Source organism: Chelon labrosus, assembly GCF_963514085.1.
Source record: "Chelon labrosus genome assembly, chromosome: 22".
NCBI classification, from domain to species: Eukaryota; Metazoa; Chordata; class Actinopteri; order Mugiliformes; family Mugilidae; genus Chelon; species Chelon labrosus.
Genome location: NC_140355.1, coordinates 16,574,109 through 16,597,889, shown reverse-complemented (window position 1 = coordinate 16,597,889; position 23,781 = coordinate 16,574,109). Strand labels below are relative to the sequence as shown.

Below are 23,781 nucleotides of genomic sequence, written 5' to 3'. Positions count from 1 at the left end.
TTGGTGCTTTTGACTAAGGCTGACTCCTCGCTCCTTGTGTTATTTAAGTTGTAAGATGTTGTATACTGTCCCCTTATTAATATGTAAATTCTTAATAGTAGTAATAAAACATATTGGAAGACAAAATAAATAATATTTCTCATATTTAATAATCAGAGAGATGTCAAAACATTACAAAAACAACACGATTAGGCTTCAGGAATGTGCTGAGAAGAGAAAAAAATAGCATCTGCTGCCGTGTGTTTATTTGTACCCGATTAAAAGGTTGCATTTCGATGACCTTAATTTCCTTTGCTGTTTCCCACTTGCGCATTTGAGGGTCACATTCAAATTTGTTCCCATTCTCAATAGTCTCCCACTGGACTGCTAATATCAACAGTTTCTTCTCTTCCAAGAAAGGACGAGAAGCCAGAATATCACAGGCAGCACAATGTCAAAAGAAAAACGGCAGCTTCCGTTTAATGACTTCCTCTTTCTCTGTGTGTGTATGTGTGTGTGTATCCCGTCTATTCCGTTTAATAACAATGACAGGAGAGGTCCTAGTAACGCTTCCTCGCCTGTGTTGGTGCAACGTGCATGGCTGCTGTGACAGTATCTTACACTGAAGGGAGTCAGGAAGTGCTTTTAACACAACGCACGGCGCTGTGTTTAGAAGTGAGCAACACTGGTTTTGCAACTATTGTGTATTTCACAGGCCGAATCCCCCTGTGATATCTCCCCACTTTATCAGTCATTGCAACAATTATCTTAAAACCCCCCTCTTGTTAGAACAAGTATGCATGTGGGAGTGTGGGAAGATCATCCCTGCTGTTTGTGCTGCAGCGCTAATGCAGGCTGGGGGAAACGCTGAAGGATGGCAGTCAGCTGTTGCAGATGCTAATGTGCTGTAACGGCAGCATGTTTGGAGCCAGAGGAAGAAAAACCCCACTTCTCAGTCTTGGATTATAAAGACAGACAGATGGAGGATGTTGAAGAGGAGGTTCAAATCCTTCCTGTCTGTGACTTTAAATCTTCTGCTTGCGGTTAGTTGGCAGATCATTTACATAAAGACAGTCTTGTAAGTGACATAAAGTGGCCTTACCGTCTTATTGATGGATTTGGGAAGGCTCTCGTCCAGGACGGGGCCTTGGTCCTCTTTGACCAGTGCCAACTCCAAAGACACCATGAGAGGGTCTCGGAAGTCCGGCCGAGCCTGAGACAGAGGAGCATGAGGAGGGAGGAAGATGAAAGATGGGAAGGAGGAAAAAAGGATAAGAATGTAAGCAGCAAAATCTGTGTTTATTTGTCTTTTTTTGGTGGATTTGATCTCAAACACAGGACTGTTTTAGTGTGTACAGATGACTGATAGTTTGAAAGCTTTCCAACTCACTTAAGTTTTCTTATTTATTATCCTTCACTTTGTTTTTCGAAGCCACAGATTCTTCAAAAGTGTTCAGTCTATGAGTTGTAATCAAAAGTCAGAGATATGAGGGGTTTCTGACTTCTTACAGTCCAGACAGCTGCTGCTGGTGGAACAGTGTGGGGAATGTTGTCTTGGCACACTTAGGCCTCTTAATACCAATCGATAATAGTTCGAATTCCACAGCCTGTCTGAGTATTGTGCGTCCATTCAAATGCATTTACTTCAAATCTTCAAATGCCCACTGAGTTTTCTTCAGCCTCTAAATCTGAATAGACCTCGAGGATGTGGAAGAACGGGAGACTGTGCAGCTGCAGAAAAATCTGCAGAAATTATGCAATCGACTGCATGGACGAGAATCCCGAATGTAATTTTTCCAACATCTTTTGGAAGCCACGGCACCAGTAATTGCGGGTTGTTTGGCAGCGATGAGAGGCCTGACCCTGGTTTTAATGTGGTGTCTCTCATACTCACTGACTGTGTGTTGCTGTAAACCAAAGACCATCAACATTACAGTAGAGCAAATGTCAGAGAACACAACCACGAGGATTCATCCTCTTGAAACCATGACTGGCCGTACTGTGACATCTCACTAAAACCAAAAAGATGAATTTGTCGGCACCAGTGTTGGCGTCCTTTTATCCTTCTCTCCCCTGAAGAACACAAACAAAGCCATTGCCATAGATTGAGCTATAACACATGCCTGAAAAGAAGTCATATCCTCCAGAGTAACTGAAAAAACCTGTGTTCAAGCGTTTTGAACACTTGAAAGAGCTGTTTCATATTGAGCTTCACAAACCTATAGCAACCCAGATATAACAGAGTACAACAAAAGGCCGCTGCATTTTCACTCGGGCACATCGCTGACTTTTTCCGTTCCAACATTTGCTCTCAGATCTGTTCAGGTTTGGGTCCGGTCCATCTCGGATTCAAGGGGGAGACAAATAATAAGTTGCTTTATTGTGTCCGGGACTAATTTTCTGACCCCTGCCCTGGAATATGTGGGAAGTTTCTGCACAAGCTGGCACATCAGAACAGAGCAGGTATTCATGCTCAGCACACATAACAACAACAGCTGTTTCCACTGATTAGTTCCTCTTTCTCTCGCCTAGGGGCAACTAATCAGAGAAATCCATGGCCTGGAGAGAAAACCACTGGAGACGGTTTATGTTTGGAGAAGGTGGAGCAGCAGTTCAAATGTTTCGCCCTGTGACGAACTATATGTGATCTGCTCGTCGGACCACTTGTCTACAGATAATTTATTACTCGGACCATCACAAGGCTGACCTGTGCCTTCTTTGATCGGGACGGGTCTGGTTCACATTAAACCCAAGGTCTTCCTGCTTTGCATAAGCCTTCTCACTGCTTTGTTCTGTCTCATCTCCGGCTGAAAGGCTAAACTTATCCTAGCTGACATTAACAGTGGATGCAGGGCTAAAAATAAAAGTTTGGGTTTGACATTGTGCAGGTAAGAAACATAAATAAAAGATCTGAGTACTTGCCGACATCATGAAGGTTTCTTTCACGCATTTTCTCTCCCTGTCTTTCATGCTGAGGGTCTTGTTAAGCTTGCGATCGGTTTTATCGTCCGTGGTAATGAATGCAGCTCTTGCTTTCGCACGCAGAGCATCCAAAGTCAAGTAATAGCGGATCTCTGCAAGACACAACGAAGGAGAAAAGTGAGCGAGGTCAGAAGAAACAGAGGGAGTCATTCGAATGACCATTAACATCATGACGTGGTGCAGCGTGTCTCACCTGTTTCAAGGTCTGGGGCCACATGTTCAGATTTGATGGTGAAGAAGAAACACACCTCGGTCATTACACAAACAGCCGTGCGTCCACCATGCTCACACTGCGGAGACTGCTGCAGGTTTATTTTAGCAGGATTAAAAGTCATGTTGGCATGCAGCTGTGCAACATCTCTGGACCTGCAAAAAAGAAACAAAGATGTCAACTTTGAGAAGTACCGTGCACTGTGTTTCTCAACTCCCCAAATGTATCTTGTGACCCTTTGGAAGGGGCCCAGACTTTAGGTTGGGAATCACTTTACTACATTAAACAATTTGCATATAAAGTTCCATCTCGGCTAGCTACAACAGAGACATGCTAAACACACAGTGATACATTCGGTCATGCTCATGATAGGGTATCCCTACATCTGATGCAAAGTGTCTAAGGAAAGTAAGAAGGAACGGATGTGTCTTGAGCACAAACTTGGCTTCAGCTCTCTCCATCCAACTGTTAAGCTTTCTAAAACACAGCCAACAGTTCTGGAAGAACAGGCACCCGCTGCCAAATCTTATTTAAACTCTAAGCCACTTGGGAGATTGAGTTTTCACACAGCTTCGTTGAGCCTCGGCCAGTGGAAGCTGTGGGAGAAGGTCTGGCCCGGGAAGTTAAATCAGAACATCGTGGGCTGAAATCTGCATTCTGGTCTCCAACGGGGAAGTTTGTAGCTGTTTTTTTTTTTTTTTTTTTTGAGAGATCATACGGAAGTCGTTGCTCCCCAGCCTACGAGCCCAGCGGGACGCCCACAGCTGTCTAAACCCCGAGTAAGACAATGCAAAGCGGACATGTAAGCCAACGTCTCCGGGATGCGAGCGCAACCGCTGACAATGAATGAAGAAGAATGTACAGTTTAAGGAGTGACTGTTTATATCTGAGGATGGGTCATGTCTCACCAAAACAAGGAAGCCCCTCCCAGACCTCCTATGGTAACGTCAGTGATCCCATCTCCATTTAGATCCATGACTCCGTGTATGGACTGGCCAAAGAATTTCACCTTTTCCCCATCACCACCTGCAGGAATCCGCTGAGAAGACATAAAAAACCCATTAAAGTAACATTTTGGTTTATTTTAACCCATTTGTTTTTCCAATAATCAGGGCTGTTGTAGCTGAACTTACCACAGACTTGGTAAACAGGGAATCAGGGACAACCACAACTAGGGGGACAAGCCTTCATGTGGATTTGGGCTTGCACTGATATTCTGATACAAGATCTTATCCGTTCACTGTTCTCACCTGCACATATTTCTCTTTCAGCGACGTCTTGTCCCCGTGATAGATGTAGACGGCCCCTCTGTGGTCGTTCTCTAAAGGCGCACCGATCGCCACGTCGTTGAACCCGTCCAGGTTGAGATCCGACACCGCTGCTATGGCCGTGCCAAACCGGGCGCCGCACGGTTCATTTTTGTTAGTGCAGGTGTCTGACTGGGCTGTACAGCAGGACTGATTGACAGGCTTTAGGGTAAACTCGTGCTCAAACTGTCCATCCTGGAAACGAGGCAGAACTGAGCGATTAGATCTTCAGCTCTATGAGACATGAATAACGGCAACTTTTGTATTGTGGAGCTCTGCAGAAATCTGACAAACCAATTTCCAGTATCCCATACCTGATTGAGCTTGTAGACGTAGACTTGTCCCTGCTCGTCTCTCTCCGAGCCCATGTACATAGGAGCTCCAACCAAAAGGAGGTCTGTGAAGGAGTCTCCGTTCACGTCGAGAGTCTGCAGGACGCTGCCGAAGTAAGAACCAATCTGCACAGAGGAGGCAGAAATCATTAGAACTTACTCTTTAAAGGAAAAAGTTGAAATAAGTGCTTCTCTGAGAACAACACTACACCTAGTACTCTGAAACTTTCCATTAGGAACCAGAACGTCTGTTCGTGTCTAACCTGTAAGACGCTGCCCCACTAATTGCCAAATAACATTTCAACGCCCCGGCTTGGTCCAGCGTTACCAAATATGTCAAACACAAAGGCCGCTGGACTAGCTGGGTTTATTTGAAGGTGTTTCATCCAAGTAGCTTCTTCCATTTGAAAAAAAATAAAAATGATGGGACGTTTAGGTTTTTATTAGGAACATCTGTGAGTACATGACTAGGGGCTGTAATGACACATGAGGTAATGATATATAAAATATGATGAGGTAGTTACATCTGCAGCTTGTCCCCTAATTATATATTGTGCATCTGTATTATATTATAAGCTATTTTATAGTAGTATCTTCAATTTGAACTACTTGAATACTTATGCACTGATATTTAAACACATGTGTAAAGCTTAATCAGTGGAGGAAACACAATAATAAAATACAGAGAACACAACAGCATAATAAGGAGACAACACAACGTTTATATTCTGTGTAGTTTTCTTTTAGTTAGTGGGTTTGGTGCAACAGCACACGGAGAAAGTGTGAAAGTGCACTCATGACTGGAGGCCTGCTAAGACTCACCTGTTCTCCTTTCAGTATCTGTGACACAATGATCTTGTTGTCTGCGTTGAGGCGGTAGATCACAACGCGACCCGTGTGGTTGTACCGCGGTGCACCCGTGATGTACAGCACTCCGTTGTCCGTGGATGCCGACTGAACGTCATAGCCTGCGCAGGATCCGTTCACAAACACATAAACAGGCGTCACCAGGAATGTGTCAAAACTGCACGCGCAATTTACAGCATTGCCGGGAAACAACAGTTTCTTTACAAGGTATTTTTAAATTCTTCTCCTTGCATCTGATCGTGCGGAGGAAACAGTAAAACACTAGTGGAAACTGGCAGGGACGCACATCCTCTGAGAAAAACACACAGCGGCTCTGCAAGCTGCAGCCTGACCATTAGGCACGAGCATGTGCCAACATCTGAGTTTACAGTACGCGAGCCTGGGCCTACCAATGCTCCATCTAATGACATGTTGATTAAATAACTTGATATTAAGATGCCGTGGTTGCTTTGCAGGCCATAAAAGGCAGCAGGATGGAGAGAAGAGCTTGTGTATATTATTTATGTGACACGTGAGAGAGAGAGAGAGAGAGAGAGAGAGAGGGAATCATCTGCTGTCAAAGATAGACAAATTACATATCTTTCTCCTCCACGCAGCAGAAACTATATTTATTCTGCAGCTGTAAAATTTCACTTTATCCCTTAAAAGATCCGGACAGAGTCTCTCTGTGTTTAACAACAAACATTTCACTCAGATTGATGCTTGCGCAAATGTCAAACACTGTGTGGGTGTGCATTTTATTCAGCTTGCAGTTTGTGTATAATACCAAATATGAATAACTAAGAAATCAAACAGCCGAAGGACAGAATACGAACAGACTGTGGACTGAGTGCAGCTTGATTAGATTTGAGGCCAAATGACCCTCGGTGATTATCTTCTGACTGAAGCTCACTTTAAACTAGTCAGATTGCCATGGAGAAAAACAGTGCCGACAAAAATCCCCCATGATTTTCCAAAACAATATCAGCATTGTCCTTTATAAGAGACATTTTCTTCAGAGTTTCTTCATGCTGTCTGTCTATCCTAAGGTATGGACACACCAAACTGACAAGAACTTTTCATATATTCATATATAACTCTTCATACCATTAGCTGGGAGGCTGGGAAGAGCTACAAACCATCGCACAGAGCTGGCCACTCCTGAATCAATGCTGACTGGGGGCAGCTGTGGCTCAGTAGGTAGAGCAAGTTGTCCACAAACCAGAAGGTTAGCGGTTTGATCCCTGAATGAGCCCCAGCTGCTCCCAGTGATGGCACTTGTGTGAACGAATGCGTGGATGTGTCTGTAAAGTGCTTTGAGTGCTAATAGGTAGAAAGATGCTACTAGGGCCACATGGGCAATGGCAACTTCATATAACGAAGTTTTAATTCATGAAGATTTTAAATTTGTATTGGGCGACTCACCGTGATACCCAGCCAGTCCTTCGTAGCCGGCCTCAATCTTTGGGTCGTAGAATTGGTTTTTCCCTGGAACAATTGTTTCTCCAGCGGTTTGCATTACCACCGTCCCGTTCCAGTCATACGCTCCAACTGCACCCAGTAACACACCGGCCTATGGGAAACAGCAGAGATGTAGTTCAGGTGAGTGATGTTACAGCAATCCTATCCCAGCTGTTAACAGGCGAGAGGCGGGGTACACCCTGGACAGGTCTCCAGTCTATCACAGGGCTAACATAGAGAGACAGACAACCATTCATGCTTACATGCACATCTACGGACAATTTAGAATCACCAATGAACCTGACGAGCATGTCTTTGGACGGTGGGAGGACGTTGGAGAACCCACGCAGACACAGGGAGAACATGCAAACTCCACACAGAAAGGATTCAAACCTTCATGCTGTGAGCTATCAGTGCTAGACACCAGTCATAAAATAAAATATCCACAAGATATTTAAGGCTAAGGTTATCTGTTAGAAAAGGGCGGCGGCCACAGGACATGATGTCACACTGAACCCTGTTAAGTGGATGTTTCCCGTTGATGACCATCAGAGTGAGGGAGTCACATGTTTAACACACAACTCAGAGTCTGGTTTTGTTAAGCTGAATGAACCACCTCAAGCACAGGGAGGTGACAAACATGAATCAGGAGCAGGAAGAGCGTTTTTAAATAGACGAAGGAAATACCTACTGGATGACCTCAAGAAGCGTGTGAGGGGGCAAAATCAACAACCATGTGATTCAGCTCCCCCCTCTGTTTGTGTCTGTTTGCTTTTCAATCTCCTCATGCAGTCAGACAAAACAACACCAGTCTGCAGCCGTATGAGCAGAGAGGACAGGCTCTGTGAAACTGCTGACGGAGGTGAATCAGCAAAGGGCCGAAGACGCATCAGAGATAACACTCTGTTATTGTGTCTGGATGATTAATTGAGCTAACTCCCATGCCAATGTATACTTTTTACACGCACGCACATTAAATAAACAGCTACAGACATGTAAACTTTGCTGCGATCTGAAGATATGATTCATCTCATCTATCACGCGGTTCTGTGAGTTTACAGTTAGTGAAACTATCAAAGTTACTTTCTCTTTGTATTTTTGTATTTCAAACACAAATAAGTGGATTTAGACTTACTTTAGTATTATGTGCGCTAAACCCGGCTTGGGACATTTCCATCTCAAAGGAAGAGGTGAAATTTCCAGTTGTAGCTGAGGAAGAAAAAGTCGACAATTCAACGACAAGTTCAAAGTACATATTCAATTGTCACTTTATTGATTAAATGAGTCATTAATTAAAAGTTTTTTAATCTTTCAAGAAATAGTTTTGACATTTTGGTAAATATTTGCTACAGTTTTGCTCAGATGCCTTTTGGTTACAACACAGGAAGTTAAAACACTGCTGCTAGTCAACAGCTATTGCGCTAAGCTAGCTAAACGGTTCACACGCTTCTATTTCATGCACAGAAATGAGAGTTGCTCAAATGTGTCCTGCAAATGAATCTAATTCTGGGTTATGGGATCTTTTTTTTATTTTTAATACAAGGCAGAGTGAGGCTAGCTGCTTCACTTGTTTCTAGTCTTCGTGCTAAGCTAGGATAAGCTAAGCTAAGCCACCCTGCCTAAAGCTTCATCCATCTCTTGGACTGAAAATGAATACATGCACTTCCCAAAATGACAAACATTTAGGTGCATGCTGACTAATTTAGGTGAATATGCAACACGTTGAGAGCATTTTTATGTGTTTTTGCGTCTTTACCCTCCAAAGCAAAAATCCTGCTTCCCAGCGCATCCACAATGTTCAACAAAGCAAACTCATCAGACACGTTGAAGAAGTGGTCGTGCAGCGGCTGACTGGATATTGACTCGATCTCTTTGATAAACTTCTGCACTTCCTCCGGTGTTTTGTTCTGACGATTGTAGTCTCCCAAAACCTGGAAACGTCAAAGAAAACTGCAGAAGTAAAATTTCCTCCGCGGATCAATAAACGCATAAGATACACGTTAAAATAATTTCGGAAGACAACACAAAAGTAGTTTGTACCCACAGCAATGCCAAACCTCTCGATGTCATCGTCTTCACATTCTCCGATGACCTTCTGCAAGTTGTAGAAGTCATGTGACTCTCCGTCAGTCACAATCACCATGACCTTTTTCACCCCAGGTCGTGCTCCTCGCTCCGGCATGAAGGCCTCTTTCCTGATTGGTAGAAATGTTCAAAATTCAGTATCAGCTGATCAATTGCTAGTTATTTGTCATCTTTTATCCCGCACTGATATAAACGGTTTGGACAAATTAATAAATAGACTTGTCAGTACTCTATAATTCCCCTGACCACATACATATTGGACTAATTAAGTATCTTCTGCTGGCTGGTTTATGAATGTGACTGACAACACAGGAAGAATAAGTATGAGTCCATTGTCCAGCCGTCCTGTCCAAGATGTCCATTAAATCTAACCAGACCACAATGATGTAATCATTACTTGTGGGCTGGCATTTCCAGGCTCACCCAAATGAGAGGGAAGGGAAACTGTTGAGTACCTGGCAGTGTCAATGCCCAAGAAAGTCATGGTCTTGGAGCCAGTCTGCTGAGGAAGGGTTCTGACAAAACGCCGCAGAGAAGGAGTGTTGTCATACTCGCTCAGGTTGACGCGGTGAGTCACGGTCTCACCGTAGGACACAATGCCCACCTGGAAAACACACACACAGACATATGTTTCTTGTAAATGTTACGCTACATTAGACGCATTTTTCCTCTCAACGCCTCCTTTGCTCTGCTCTGCTCTGCTCTGCTCTGCTCTGCTCTCCTCCCCTGCCACACAGTCTCCAGAGGATGTGGCCACGTCTGGTGGCGTTGATATGACACAATGTTCTTTATACAGAAGTCGGAGGACTTCAGCAGCCATGGAAGATGTGACTTTCAACCGCCGGGCTCCACGTCGGGAAGACTTTTTCCAGTGCTTCCCTGTGGAAAACTCCACAAGCTCCAGGCCAGATCAATGTAACCATAATAAAAAATAATCGCCCATTTCCAGGGCGATCCAGGACACGTGAACAGAAATACCCTGAGGGTCCTTAAACAGAGGCGGAAATTACTTTAAAGACCGTAATGTCTGCTTTATGAAGGACATCTTACTGTTATTCTTGCTGTTGGCACCACGTGGAAAATTCCACAATGGAGGACGATTAAGTCATCAGTTATGATATGAAAATCTGAGTTGGCAGAAAATAACATATTCCTTCAATCAACCTTAATGTATGTCAGTCAGTATAACCAATAATTTTCTTTCATTGATGCTGCATTCTGCAACCTTGTGTTTAACCCTGCATGTTTAAGACAAGATTTAAAAAAAAAAAATGTTCTATCAATCATGCAACTGACCTGAGAGAGTTTAGGTCCGATCTCTATTTTCTCGAGGAAGCGGTCGAGAAAGTCGACGATGCTGCTCCAGGGGTAGATACTGTTTGACCCGTCCAGAACCATCACAATGTCCAGCTCCTTCGCACACTCTGAAACAAAGCCGGAAATTATACTTTATTAAAGAATATGTTTAATTTTAACAGGCATGGGAAGCTCAGACTGGATTTACTCTATACGTCTTTGTCCATTTGGGCTGGCCTAAGGAAACACATTACTGTAAATTTGCTGATTTCTCTCCAAAGAAAGACATTAGGTTATGCAACACATCCGGTCGTCTTCCTGTTTACCCGTGGCCACTATAAACACACAACTTCTAAATTAAAATGTAATAATGTAAAGCAGTGGTTCTCAGTGTGCGCGTGGGTTGTTAAATCAAACTGGATTATTAACAAAAGAGGGAAGAAGAAAAATAAATCACATATCGACCACAAAAAGTAAATTTTTAAGAATCTAAGGCTCTTCTTGCAGATATTGTACAGGCTTTTAAATACTGTACAAACAAAAAAGGATAGAGGATGTAGAGGACAATAATGCAAAGTGAAAAGTACATTAATACATAAAAAATCTGTTCTGATGGGCAGTGGTTGGATTTATAAATACTTTCAGTTTCATACAGACACCAAAAAGGGAATCAAAGGACTTGAGGGCAAAGGCCTCTAGAAACAGAGAAACAGAAAGGGAAAATAACTGTAATCTGTTTACTCTCCAGTTCTTTCTAGACCGTTTCCTTCCAGGGAAACTGAGTGCAGGTCCAGTAAACTGTCTCCTAACTTGGGCATGCAGTGCAGCAGAAGGGCTTGGCTGGGCCAGGCCACAGAGGGACGAGGAGTCACAGACAAGTTTACATTAAGAAGAATGCTCTAATCTCCCTCTTCGCTGAGGGAGGGTGAGTCTGATGTTAAGGTCTTGGGTGGTACTACTGCAAAGAGTAGATAATAATCTCTTATCCTGGACAGGCAATTTGTAGAAATGCCGTCACGTCCCGCAGTGATCTGCTGCTGTGTCTTACTTCGACGGGCTGCGTACCTTGCACGGCTGGTGCCACGGAGTTGAGGATCTGGAAGGAAGCGCTGACGTTTGCGCAGACTCCTGAGATGAACTGCTGCTGGCCGCACATGTAGCCGTACTGAGGACCACACGCCTGTGGAGACAGGACACACAAGCAACTGAGAACGTGAAGCTAATAGACTGTAACTGGTTAGCTTTCCACCAGTATGACGTCATGGGTGAGAGGAGGTTCAACCAAAAGGAAAGAACTACTCAAACTGAGCATGATGCCGAGTCTATTAAAAGTATCCAGACATCCCTTCAAACTTTAGAAAAGGAGGGAATAGAGAAACAGCCTGCATGCCCCACAACCTCAGTGCTTTACTTCCTTATATAAGGAGGAAGCTGTACAAGATGTCTATTGTACTAATGGCTCTGAGAGGCTGTATTTAGGCACTGCAATGCCTTGACCTAACTGTCTGCAAGCTACTCACAATGATATTTTTACGCCATTTTTACCACATTATTATTAGTAAGAAAATAAGCTAACACTTGCTAATTATGTATTTACTCGTAGAAAAGGCCAGGGTGACACTTTGACCTGAGATGGCATGATGTTACTAGCTGAAAGCTTAGTGCAAAGTTGCATTAGCAATCCATAACTAAGTTGTTAACCAGTTTTAAGCATGAAAAAAAGTGTTGGATGAGCTAACTCTCAATGTCAGCATGCTAACAGCTCATGATAATGCCACCATCCTGTTATTAACATGCTAATGTTTGCTAATTAGCAAAAATCTTGGTAGCACTACGGTCACTGGATCACTAAACTCATTAGGATTCATCCTCTGGGGATCATTAATGTTTGTACAAAATTTCATAGCTATACATATAATATTCCCTGAGAAATAGAAAAGCGACGATGGACAGATCCAGCGGCACTGCTGATAAAGCAGAAAAGCAAGCATTCGCTAATCACAAAACAAGTTCCCAATCCTGGTGGTAATTATATTCTGTTGACAAGTGGGATATGTTTCTCAGTCAACCAGAACAAAACATTTAACTCTGTTGGAATTTCATCAAATGTATGGTATATTTACGTGTTGTTAAGAGTTATGTTAACGCACATTAAGGGTTTGGACTTGTTCATGCAGCCTTACATTGTAGTTTTTTCTTTCTACAATTACATTTCTTACATTAATTGACCCGTTTCCCAATGTTTCTACATACATACATTTCAGCATCTGTATAGTATCCTGTTACTTTCCCAGGACATGAAGACCGACTGGGAAACATTAAGACGCCAAGCCTATTTTTCGCCACTGAGTTCAAAGGTCTAGTGAACATATACTTGCTGCCTAGTTTCTTGTAGGAAAAATGCAAAGATCAGACCTTCTTTTCCGCTTGATATAGAAAACGTAAAACACTTCCTCCTCACCAGAAATCCTCCTCCGGGATTGGTCACCAGTGTGGTTCCCATGGTCATGTTCTCCTTGACTTCACGCAAGTTGGGAACGGTTGTGTTTTCTATAAAAAAAAAAAAAAAAAAAAAAGAAGGATGAATAAACAGAGTTGAGACAAATAGAAAGAGGCACAGAGGAAGAACAGCTGGACAAATTCCTCTCTTTCATTTTCCCACAGGAAGAGGAGCTGCTTTCATGCTTCCATCTATCCAGAAGATGTACAGTAATAACCAATGAAGTGTTTAAACAAAGTTTGCTCCACATCTCTGTCCCCCTGCGTGTAGTTTACGGCTATTAACAACATCCCAGTTGCTGTGAAGAAAAAAAAAAATTGAAAAATTGAATCATTAAGCAATCGCTACATGTGGCTAAAATTAGCAATTATTGCCTCAGCTTGGGAATGCTTTGGATCTCACTCAGTTTTTCCTTCCGAGGGATCCACATTTGTTCACATGCCGTTTCAATTTTGACCCAAGCTCCCCACTCGGGGCTTCTCACCATTTTAATGTGAAACAATTTTTGATTGTCATTTGCAATCAGCTAGCTGTTAGCAAGTTAAGTTGTGACCTTTTCTTCATCTCTGTGTGGGCACAGATAACTAAATTCTTTATGCATTTCCTTCTTCTATTTCCTGCCCTCAAGCTCACTCGAGAAGAACAAGGCTGTTCAGAACTCCCCGCTGACCTCAGAAGTAAAAAAAATATATTTTTATGGCGTGACTTTTTCTTATTCTTCCACTATGCGATAAAATGAGTGACACAAATCGAGATAAAGCACCTCATGATACGTTCACGCGGGACTAAAAACAGCTGCGGAGGAGAATACACACTTTGGATAGTGTTGGCTCAGGAGAGCAGCGGCTTTTCACTTTTAACTAAGATTTGAAGCATCATGCAACCATTGCAAAGTAGTTCTCCTGCTTGTAACACTGCAGTCTGAGTTTACATTTCTGCAGCAATGGATTATGCGTATGGTTTTTCCATTTGGATTCAATTTTCCAACAGAGTGTAAACATATTGAAGAACTGTTTATCAGACAGCTCTGTTGGGCTCTTTTTGCCAGCATTTCTTCACACACAACGGTCGTGGCACAACCACCTCTTACTTTTTACTGCTCGGATGGAAGTGCAATTAAAAATTACAACACAACAACCGCACAAATTTAACTTCGCTCATTATGGTTTGGCCTCGCTCGCTTGTTCTGGCGAAGTGTAAACGCAGCGCGGAGACAGATCTGGCAACGTGAGACTAAGGCGTTGTCGGAGGGCATAGGCTGAAATGACTCAGAGCTGCAGATCCTGCTGGGATGTTCAGGGATACTCAAGAAACATCCACCAAATAAAGTCCAAGGTAACAAAAAAAGGGTCTCAGTTTCGCTGAAACGTTAAAATACAGCACCGTAGCTAGAATGTTAAACCACTCACAGTTTGTTGCTGAGTGATCTGGCTCCAGCTGTAAATCTAAACTGATTCAAAGTTGATGTTTTCCAGACTGAACCTGACTTTGTGATATTTAGGCTTTATGCTGTCTAGCTCATCCAAGATATTACACAGGTGAGTCGGGGAGTGTCAATTATCAGCACTGAAAGCCAAAAATTCACCAACAGCAGTCTAACTGTTACTCCCGTTACTAGATAACTCTGAGGTGAGAACAGCTCCGTTGAAGTATTGAAGCATTAATCTCAGAATTTTGAGAGCTTTAGAGCTACTGCGTTGTTACCCTCTGTGGACACACAGACGGCACTAATAGAGGCTTTGCAGACTGCTGACCGGGAGTAAAGTTGTGTTTATCTGTTTAATTAAGATAAAACGGAAGACTGAAACATTAAAACCATGTTTACTTACTGTCTTCCTGTTCAGATGGGCCTAACTTCCTCTCCGGGAGACACAGTCAGATATGGAGCAGTTAAACAGACAGTAGTACAACTACATCAAACAGCTCTCATAGTATTTGTCCTCACCCATGCATGTGCACACAGCAAATAAGGTGGATTCATGCATATTTTTATGCACACAAGGGCAGGATTTCTGTCGCTCATTTTTCAGTTTTTATCTCTCTCATTTTTTGTTTAAGATTTATTACAATTTCATAAATTATAGCATAATTTGGCACATGAACGACAATAAGTCCAACCTGTCAAACCCTACGTCAGGTCATTGGAAAGCAGGAGCCAGGGACAAACTACATCAAGCAAGAATGTGTAGACACACAGAGAGGACAGAGTATTTTTATTTAGTGTGAAGTCAAGTATTCTTACTGGGCAGCTCCAGTTTGACACATGTGTTGTCCCCTTTACCCACTGGACATTTGTAGACGTCTCCTGTCCGTTTAGCCGGCTGGCCCGACAGCGGTGATCCAATCAGAACCCTGAACAAACAAAGAACAGTCGGGACCGGTTGGTTAGAGCCAAAAAACCACACAGCAGCATTACGGTTTTACAAGTATGATAACAAGCATTTACATATTATTACAAAAATTAAGGGTTGGCACATTGGAGAGGGTGCCTTTGCACTTGAGGTCCATGACGATTTAGACTTGGCTTTATTATCCTTGCAGAGTTAAATTAAACATGAACTGCACGCTCAGATTGACTTGTAAAAGCTGTAATAGTTTATTATGATTGGCTTATATGCCTGTGGCTGTGGTGATATTACATTACCACCCTGACACAATAACACTCAAATAGCTGACAATAAAAACCATTTAATTCTCACTTCACCACATACCAATGGATGATATGTTAAAGCTGTTTGCACACGACTGCAGCGTTGTTAAATCTGTCGGCCTGAACTGGACATGCTGAGTATCTACAACTCTGTTACACCTCCATGTGTGTGTTTCAAAACATCGCGTCACTCTGTCAGTTAACTGATGCTAAAAAGAGCCGGTCATCTGCCTTCCTCTAAACACTCGGGCTTATTAACATTCCTCAAGTCCAGTGGGCCCTGGTCACCCAAAAGAGGGGAACAACAACACATTCGGACTGGTCTGTTGTCAGCTGCTCATGAGAAACGCCACAACACTGTTATTATTTACGACCCTCAACGATTATTCTCTTTATTCGGCCGTTAATAAATGTTAGAAAACATAACAGGTTTTCTTGTCTATGTCATCTTTTTGTCTTTACTGCTTGTGATTCTGCAAGAAGGACAGCCCAGGGAAGGAAGGATTGCTTTACAGTGATGTAATCTCTTTTGTTTTGGTTGGTAAACACACCAAATATCTCAAACATTCAAACTATTAGTGACCAGCAGTCCCAGCTGTACTTTTGTTGCCTTCAAATGGGATCATGTTTACTATGTTCACGAGTAAACTCCTCATGAATGTCCCCCTCTCAATCACAGTCTCGCAACTGGAAACTTTGGGAGACGTCAGTGTTCACGAGTTGTGACATGTTTGGTGGCGTTTTTTTTCATAAATGGTGATTTATTCATATTTTTATGATATGTAGGTTGATACTGATATTCCCAACAATTTTTGCATTTCCTGCTTTACGTTAGCTTGTTAACTGTTAGCTCTGGTGGCTAGACAACAACAGTTGTCAAGTTAGCATGACTTACTGATGTTACCACTTGAGTACCTTGCATTTTGTGTGTACGCCGACGAGTTTTATAAACCACAAGCTTAAGAATTAAATTTGTTTAGCGCTAATTATAAAAGGTCAGCATGCTAATATGTTGCATTTAAATGTTTCAGTTCACCTTTGCATTTCCTGCGTTATGTTAGCTTGCTAACTGTTAGCTTTGGTGGATTATAGACAACAAAAGTTGCCTTACAGCAATGTTAGCATGACTTACTGATGTTACCACTTGAGCACCATTTTGTGTGCACAACTACCAGTTTTGTAAACAACAAGCTTAAGAATTACATTTGTTTAGCACTAATTACAAAAGCTCAGCATGCTCATATGTTGCATTTAAATGTATGTCTCACAATTAGCATGTTAGCACAGAGCTACTAGCTTGGCGGAAGATTCTTAATCTATGTAATCTGCATGTATTTTTCAGCAAGAATTATTGAATAACTATTATCCAAGGATCTGTCAATAGAAAATCCATTTTCCCAAATTAGACAAATCTTAAAACTTTATTTAGGACGTATGTTACATAGGAGGAACAAATACAAAGACAACCGGGATTTATATACATACCAAGCAAGGAGAAAAATTAATTAGCGTATCTCTCAAAATGCTATTTCTAACGTACTAATTAAATGCTAGTTCCAATCATATTTGGCAACCCACTGGGAGGTTATGTTTATTAAACAACTATAAATTTTCTCTAAATTCTTCACAATTTGTCTACACAGACAAAGCAAACAATTAGTTTGATTGTTGGGGAAGATTGTTGCAGCACACATAGTTTGTTGACAGGAGAAAAAAAAAAAGGCATTTTTCTGAGATCTATTCCAACAGCCTTGTGGGATGAAGACAAAATTTATAAGGCACCAAAGTACCATAAAATATAATGAAAGGATGTGCTGTCGTTGCCTTGTTTCACACATCTTCTCCGTGCAGCTCATTCACCTTTCAATGTTGCTGAGGGTGGAGGCCTGGTGGAAACATCTGCAACTAATCAGTCAATTCCCAGTTATGGCAATCTGCATGTTGCATCACTGTGTGATTGCTATATTTTTTTCATTAAAATATTCTCCCACGTGCAGCACTGAGAGCTAAGTCTCTAATTTTACTGCGCTATCATTCAGCATCTCTCACGTCCTCCCTTTGCTCTGTGCCGGCTCTACCCATCAACTTCTTCGTAGTAACCCTTATCGCTCAGATCTCGAAGGCTAATACTTTTCTCTGGACTAGAACAAAATAGTGCTATTAGGAGACACTAAACAGCCAGCGTGTTTTCAGGGAACACTGAGTAGGTTCAGTCACAGCCGACTCCGCTGATTAGCAGTGAGTGAATTATTGTAACTGATCTCATATGAGCTCGATAAGGACATTACTGCTGAACTGTACCAGGTACAGCCATACAAGAGGCGGTCAGTTGTATCAACAGGTTGGAGAGAAGGAATAATAGCTGAAATGTAGAGAATAGAGGCAGAGAGAGCTATTAACCACACTCCAATAGCATTTAACAAGGTTTTAAAAACGTGTTCCCAGACTGTTTTAGCAGGGAGCCATGCGTGCTTGGTTTCTGTGTATTTACAAGCCGGGGTATGCGGATACTCTGGCGGGCAGTTTGTGGTTAACAGCTAGTAGTAAAGGCAAGGATCCTCATTACAGCTGCTGGCAGCTGGTGTTCTCTCCTTCACTAACTTTTACAGGTGAATTAAGTTTTGTTCTGGAGTTTAATCAAAGTGAACTGAGTTTTATTTTGTCTTTGCAAAGATGAAATGTTATCAGGTGGGATGCTTTATGGCTAGACAAAGTGGCGACGTCCGTTTGTGCTTTTTTTAGACACCCTCCTTCGCAAACTGCTCTAGTTGTTGTACCTAACAGCTTTTTTTATGACGGATATTTTGAAGCGGAAACAACCTCTGAAAACATATAGTCACCTGTGAAGGAAGTGACGATTTAAACATGAGTAAAAGCAGCAGTATTCATTCAGAGTCTGGCTTACTGGAAAAAGAAGGAAATCCAGTATTTAGACAGTGTAATCCTTTCTTTGAACATAGAGTTTCTCCAAACTCTTCTTGGTTGTTTCTTAGGTTTTATTATATACTTGCAAACTCATTGAACCCAAGTTACATTAGTAACTCTCACAGGCTCCATCGAGCTCCCTGTTCGCTGTCTCTGTTACTATGCTTGCTCTCCTCTTCAGCTCTGGCAAGCAATAATTGCTGGCTGATGTAAAACGGATGTGGCCAGCTGCAAAGGAGTAGACACTGAATTTGCTGGATGGATTATATATTTTGACTCGCCTGGGAACGCCTTAGGATTCCTGATGAGGAACTAGAATGCGTTGCTAGGGGGAGAGGGACGTCTGGAATAACATGGTTAGACGGTTGTCATCGCGACCCGACTTCGGGTATGCGAATGAAAAAGGATGGATGGATGGACGGATGGATGGATAATGTAAAATGCATCAGAAAGAAAGTGACGCCATTGACTCCAGACTTAAAACTTTGGCATAGTCAAAAACACAGAGAGATTCACGTGATTGTGTGAACTCATTTGGCAGGGGCTCCAATGTTATAGACATAAACTTACATGTAAAAGTTCCACACCACAGCTTAAACTTGATTTATTTTCTTTGTGCATAAGAGACGACAACTGATTGACTGACAAAACTATTACAGTGCTCCTAACGTTTTATTGCTGCACTGTTTATACCTCAAACCATGTTGAAAAGTGTTGAAAGTCTTATGGAATAGGTAGCAGCAAATGCGCCGGCGCTGAAAGATGACACACAGTATGCTCGGCCTCTGGACAACCTCAAAATCTTAAAAAGAAAACCGCTAATGAGACTCACCACTTTCCCTCGCTGTTCTCAAACTGCTGGACGGTGTAGCCAAACATGTCCTCCAGTGGGCCGTTGAAGGACAAACCGTTCTTCTGGTCCACGTTGAAGGACAGCACACATGCCAGCAGCACTGCAAAGATGAAAGGAGAGAAAAGGTTATAGATAATGTAATAAGATTGTGCACAACTGTACTGCACTATTGGGCATTTAAGTCCACTGTACCCGCGGGCCAGGGGGAGTTTCTATTAAATAAACTGACTGATTAATGAACTCTGAAACATGAGATGTGTTCAAACTTTCTGATTTCAGAAAGCAATAAACAGTCCAAATAAATATTTATAAAACACTCTCAATTAAGCCTGGAAAATAAAAATAAACTCATCTAGATTTTGGCCACAAAATGCTTCTAAATTTGTCAGTAACATTTGGTAGTACACAGTATACTCAGATGAGGCACAAACTTTGTGAACCATATCTCTCACACACACTCATTCATTCATTCTGGAGGACGCTGGAGGAATTTCTAACGCCACTGTGAAGCATTTTGGTCAGGGTTCAGTCTGACTTGCAGGACAATGGCTTCCTCTCTGCTCTCTGTACAGTCTGGGTCCGTCTGTCTCTGAGCCGAACATATCACAGAGGCCCTATATAAATCCATCCATGTCTCATTGTGCCTGCGCCACAATGACACTCTTTATATTTACTATGCCAGGGAATTCCTCTGGTATAATTTATTCAATTCCCGGACTTGTGAGGGAGTGCAGAGGAGCAGAAGGAGACTGGGATTTTGGGATTTAAAACAGAACGTGCCAACTCAGACCACATACATAGAGACACAAATAAAAAGCAGCTATTTGTCCTTTGACGATGATGATGCTTTGTAGCTGACCCGAACGCTATAAAGAGCCACCATGAGAAGTCTGGAGTTCAGTAATTAGACCTTTTAGAAGAGCTGGCGGTGAAGCTCAAGAGAGATGAAGATGCTGGTTGTTTGGTCAGTTTCTCCATCACTTTGATCCGTCTCAAATAATTACTGAATAGAATTCCTTTTGAAATTTATATATTTTTCATCTTCGGAGGATGAATTCAAAAGACTAACTATGTGCAACTTTTCAGTTCAGACGAAGGCTGCGTGAGGTGACGTTACAGTTGGCCTTTGTTGTCTGCAGTACTCCTAGTCAGTTTGGTGAGTCCTTGCACGAATAATCTAGATAAATAACTGTCTGAGTTATTCATCTATTCTTTGCATACAAATGTTTAGCGTATTTTAACATATACAACCTTAATTGATTGAACAATCAACCTTGGGCATATCTGTTGATCTGCGGGGCAAATTGCTGCATGCAGTCGACCTTACAAGGATAACCATATCCAAAAAGGGTTCAAAAAAGGCAACTGGACTTGTAGTTTTTTGAGAAGACGTTTCACCACTCATCCGAGTAGCTTCTTCAGTTCTCAGAACTCAGGACTTCTCAGAACAGAAGAAGCTACTCGGATGAGTGGTGAAACGTCTTCTCAAAAAACTCTACAAGTCCAGTTGCCTTTTTTGAACCCTTTTTGGATATACCATGACCTGGATGACTGAGAACCTTCACAGACATACTTACAAGGATAAATATATCTATTCGGCATGCTTAATAATATTCCTAAATGTCAAATACTGATGAATTTGGTGTAACCTTGACTAATTTTGGCATCTGTGAGTTAAATATTACTTTGCTATTGGGTAGACTATCATGTAACTACACACATTCATGTTACGCTCAAGATGAGCTGTAATATCTTTGGTGATCCATTAAATGTTAATATACGGGGTCGATATATCAATCCATTACTTTGGTTTATGACCAAATAACTGCAACACCTATCAGCCTCAGTTGTACTTGTTTGGTCCTGGTTAGTACAAGTAGCAAATGTACACATCAGCATACTAGCATCATCATGTTAAGCATGTTAGCATGGGGTTTTGTGCAGCCTCATGGATGCAGAAGTATCAGCTTTTTACATATTTCTTCTCGCTTTCAATCTCCTTCCTTTTCAGGCTGTAATCCTACATTTAAGTTTCTTTTTTATTATTATTTGGAGCATCAGAAACTTCTCTTAGACTCTATCTAGGATGGATTTCATTCTTCCTGACTGCCAGTGAACTCACAGAACCCAAGTTACATCAGCAACCACCGCTACCTTTTTTTACCCTCTTCAGCTCTGGCAAACAGCAAACAATCATTGCTGGTTGATGTGAACTCAACATTGTGGGAATGTCACCACAAACAGTGGATTTAAAACTCTGGCATACTGTAAAATACAGTGAGATTAACCTGACAGTGATCAGCACCTGTTTGGAAAGGGATCAAATGTAACACACCATATTATTTTCTCTGTGCAATAAGAGACAACAGAGTTATTACAGGGCTCTTCCTTTGGTGACTGAGACCAAACTGAACTGTGCTGAATACATGGTGTAGTCTCTTGCGTAACTTAACAGGGCATGATTTGAAGGGGAAAGACAGGGAGGGCAGTACATACACTTACCACGATGTGTACATAGTCCATAATTCAAGGCAGCGTAGAGACGTAAATTACACACAGCTATCTGTCATGGTTCTTCTCACTGCTTTCTTATAAACAGAGGAGTTATCTAAACACACTGGTGCCAGACATGTTTAGATGTCGATCACTTAGATTTCATATAAGATTACCACTTTTACATTCCTAGAGAGAGCAAACCAGGCCTGCAGCGTCATATACAGCAATCCCAGCCAAGAAATATTATCCCCTCTGCTTCTCCCTCAATCCCTCCTGTACTTCCTCTGTGACCTCCCTTCTCCATCTCCCAAAGAAGCTCCATTTCCTGTTTCTATTAACCTGATTATACGTCCCCTCAAATCCACAGGTACACACACACATAAGACACACACGCACGCACACACACACCCGCTGCTAATTTAACTGATTTGAGATGGCCGTGGGCCAGACAGGCTTTTTACATTTATCACAGACTGAGACTCAAGTGCATTTTAGAGTCACGCCAGCCTGAGCTGTAAATCATTCAGGGACGTCCTCTGTCCACTGGCAGACACATACTTTGTGTAAATCAATCTCATTTTGTTCTATTTGGTGTCTTCCATCTCTTCTGAGCTCAAATCAAACAAAGCGTGTTATGTAAGTGGCTATTTTTGTGAGCTGGGGCTAACATCTCCCCTGGAAAAGACAAACAAAAAGCAAATCTGTTTGTGGATAGAAATTGGCCTGACGAGTCTCTGAGGTATTGGCGGTTAAAGTTGTCCATCACTGTCTGAAGGGTTTATAATGTACTCAATCTAAAATTAGTTTCTATCCACAGTGTATTAGCTGGTATTATACTGTCTGGACAGCCATGAAGTTTTGCACAAGCATGGTCCCCAGAGGATGCATCCTATTGACTTTGCTCTAGCTGTGACTTGCCTTTCACCAGGTAAACGTTTTCATTTAGCTAATAAAAATCTCCTTGCATTTGCTCTGGCACCACAGCAGCACTCACATTTGTGGATTTAAATAAAATCAATTATTGTTGTAGTTTCCTTGAGAAACAAATTAAACGTGTCTTTAATTCATGACCAAAAACCTACAAACACAAAAAACGACATTCCCGTCAGACTCCCCTGTTCTTTGTGCTCAGTGCTAGTTAGCGAGTATCAGCATGCTAGCCATCTAAACTATTATAGAGATGGTGAACCATATACGAGTGGCAAAATCTATAAAACAGCATTGTTTTGAAGTTGAAGTTTTGCTCAAGCGCTCGTTGACCTTTTTATGACTGTTGCATCACGGCGTCATTGTAGAAACGTTTAAGACAGCTATGTAGCACGTCACACTCACCACACAGCAGCACTTTCAATTGTGTAATTTGACCTGATAGCACGCTGCGTAGACCCAGAGGATTGATGCTGCTGCTCTGCAAATGTTCTGTGCACATGCATGTCACTGTTCATCATAAGAAAAATCTCATTCTCGTTCACCAGAAGTTGCTCTGAATCTAAATTGGTTCAAGTATCGCAGACTAAAGTCTACAGCGGGTCTGTTTTTGGTCAAGCTCCATGTGGTCCTGATTGATCCTGGCAGACCGTCAGCCACACTCACCCACAATAACACACAACTGCCCTCTTGACCACACTTATCAAAACCAAAACGACTCCCTTTTGGCATTTGCCAACGCCAAGACGTCTGGGCGAGCAGCAGTCAGGTCAGTCAAGTCAGAAAGCAGCACAGATGAGCCCCTGTTGGCCTGTGAGACATCAAACCAGCAATAAAAATCACTCAACTCAGCACCTGTGGGGTTCAAAGCTACGGTAAAAACACACACCCGACTGGCACCTGCTCATCTGTAACATATCTAAGTAGCTAT

The 23,781-nt window shown here is 42.2% G+C and overlaps 1 protein-coding gene across 2 annotated transcripts in view; it reads right to left on the bottom strand.

Annotated features, from left to right (window-relative positions):
* The window catches only part of itga1 (integrin, alpha 1), a 48,270-nt gene that overhangs the window by 6,643 nt on the left and 17,846 nt on the right, over positions 1–23,781 (bottom strand). For both annotated transcript variants that reach the window (XM_084572100.1, XM_084572101.1), the window contains exons 2-18: positions 19,407–19,527; positions 15,242–15,351; positions 12,961–13,049; positions 11,565–11,679; positions 10,500–10,627; positions 9,659–9,807; positions 9,163–9,313; positions 8,875–9,049; positions 8,254–8,327; positions 7,083–7,230; positions 5,634–5,779; positions 4,794–4,937; positions 4,423–4,674; positions 4,081–4,211; positions 3,155–3,327; positions 2,902–3,053; positions 1,082–1,192 (exon numbers count right to left, since the gene is read on the bottom strand). In XM_084572100.1, the coding sequence (XP_084428226.1) occupies positions 1,082–1,192; positions 2,902–3,053; positions 3,155–3,327; positions 4,081–4,211; positions 4,423–4,674; positions 4,794–4,937; positions 5,634–5,779; positions 7,083–7,230; positions 8,254–8,327; positions 8,875–9,049; positions 9,163–9,313; positions 9,659–9,807; positions 10,500–10,627; positions 11,565–11,679; positions 12,961–13,049; positions 15,242–15,351; positions 19,407–19,527 (2,369 nt within the window). The remainder of the gene's footprint in view (positions 1–1,081; positions 1,193–2,901; positions 3,054–3,154; positions 3,328–4,080; positions 4,212–4,422; positions 4,675–4,793; positions 4,938–5,633; positions 5,780–7,082; positions 7,231–8,253; positions 8,328–8,874; positions 9,050–9,162; positions 9,314–9,658; positions 9,808–10,499; positions 10,628–11,564; positions 11,680–12,960; positions 13,050–15,241; positions 15,352–19,406; positions 19,528–23,781) is intronic.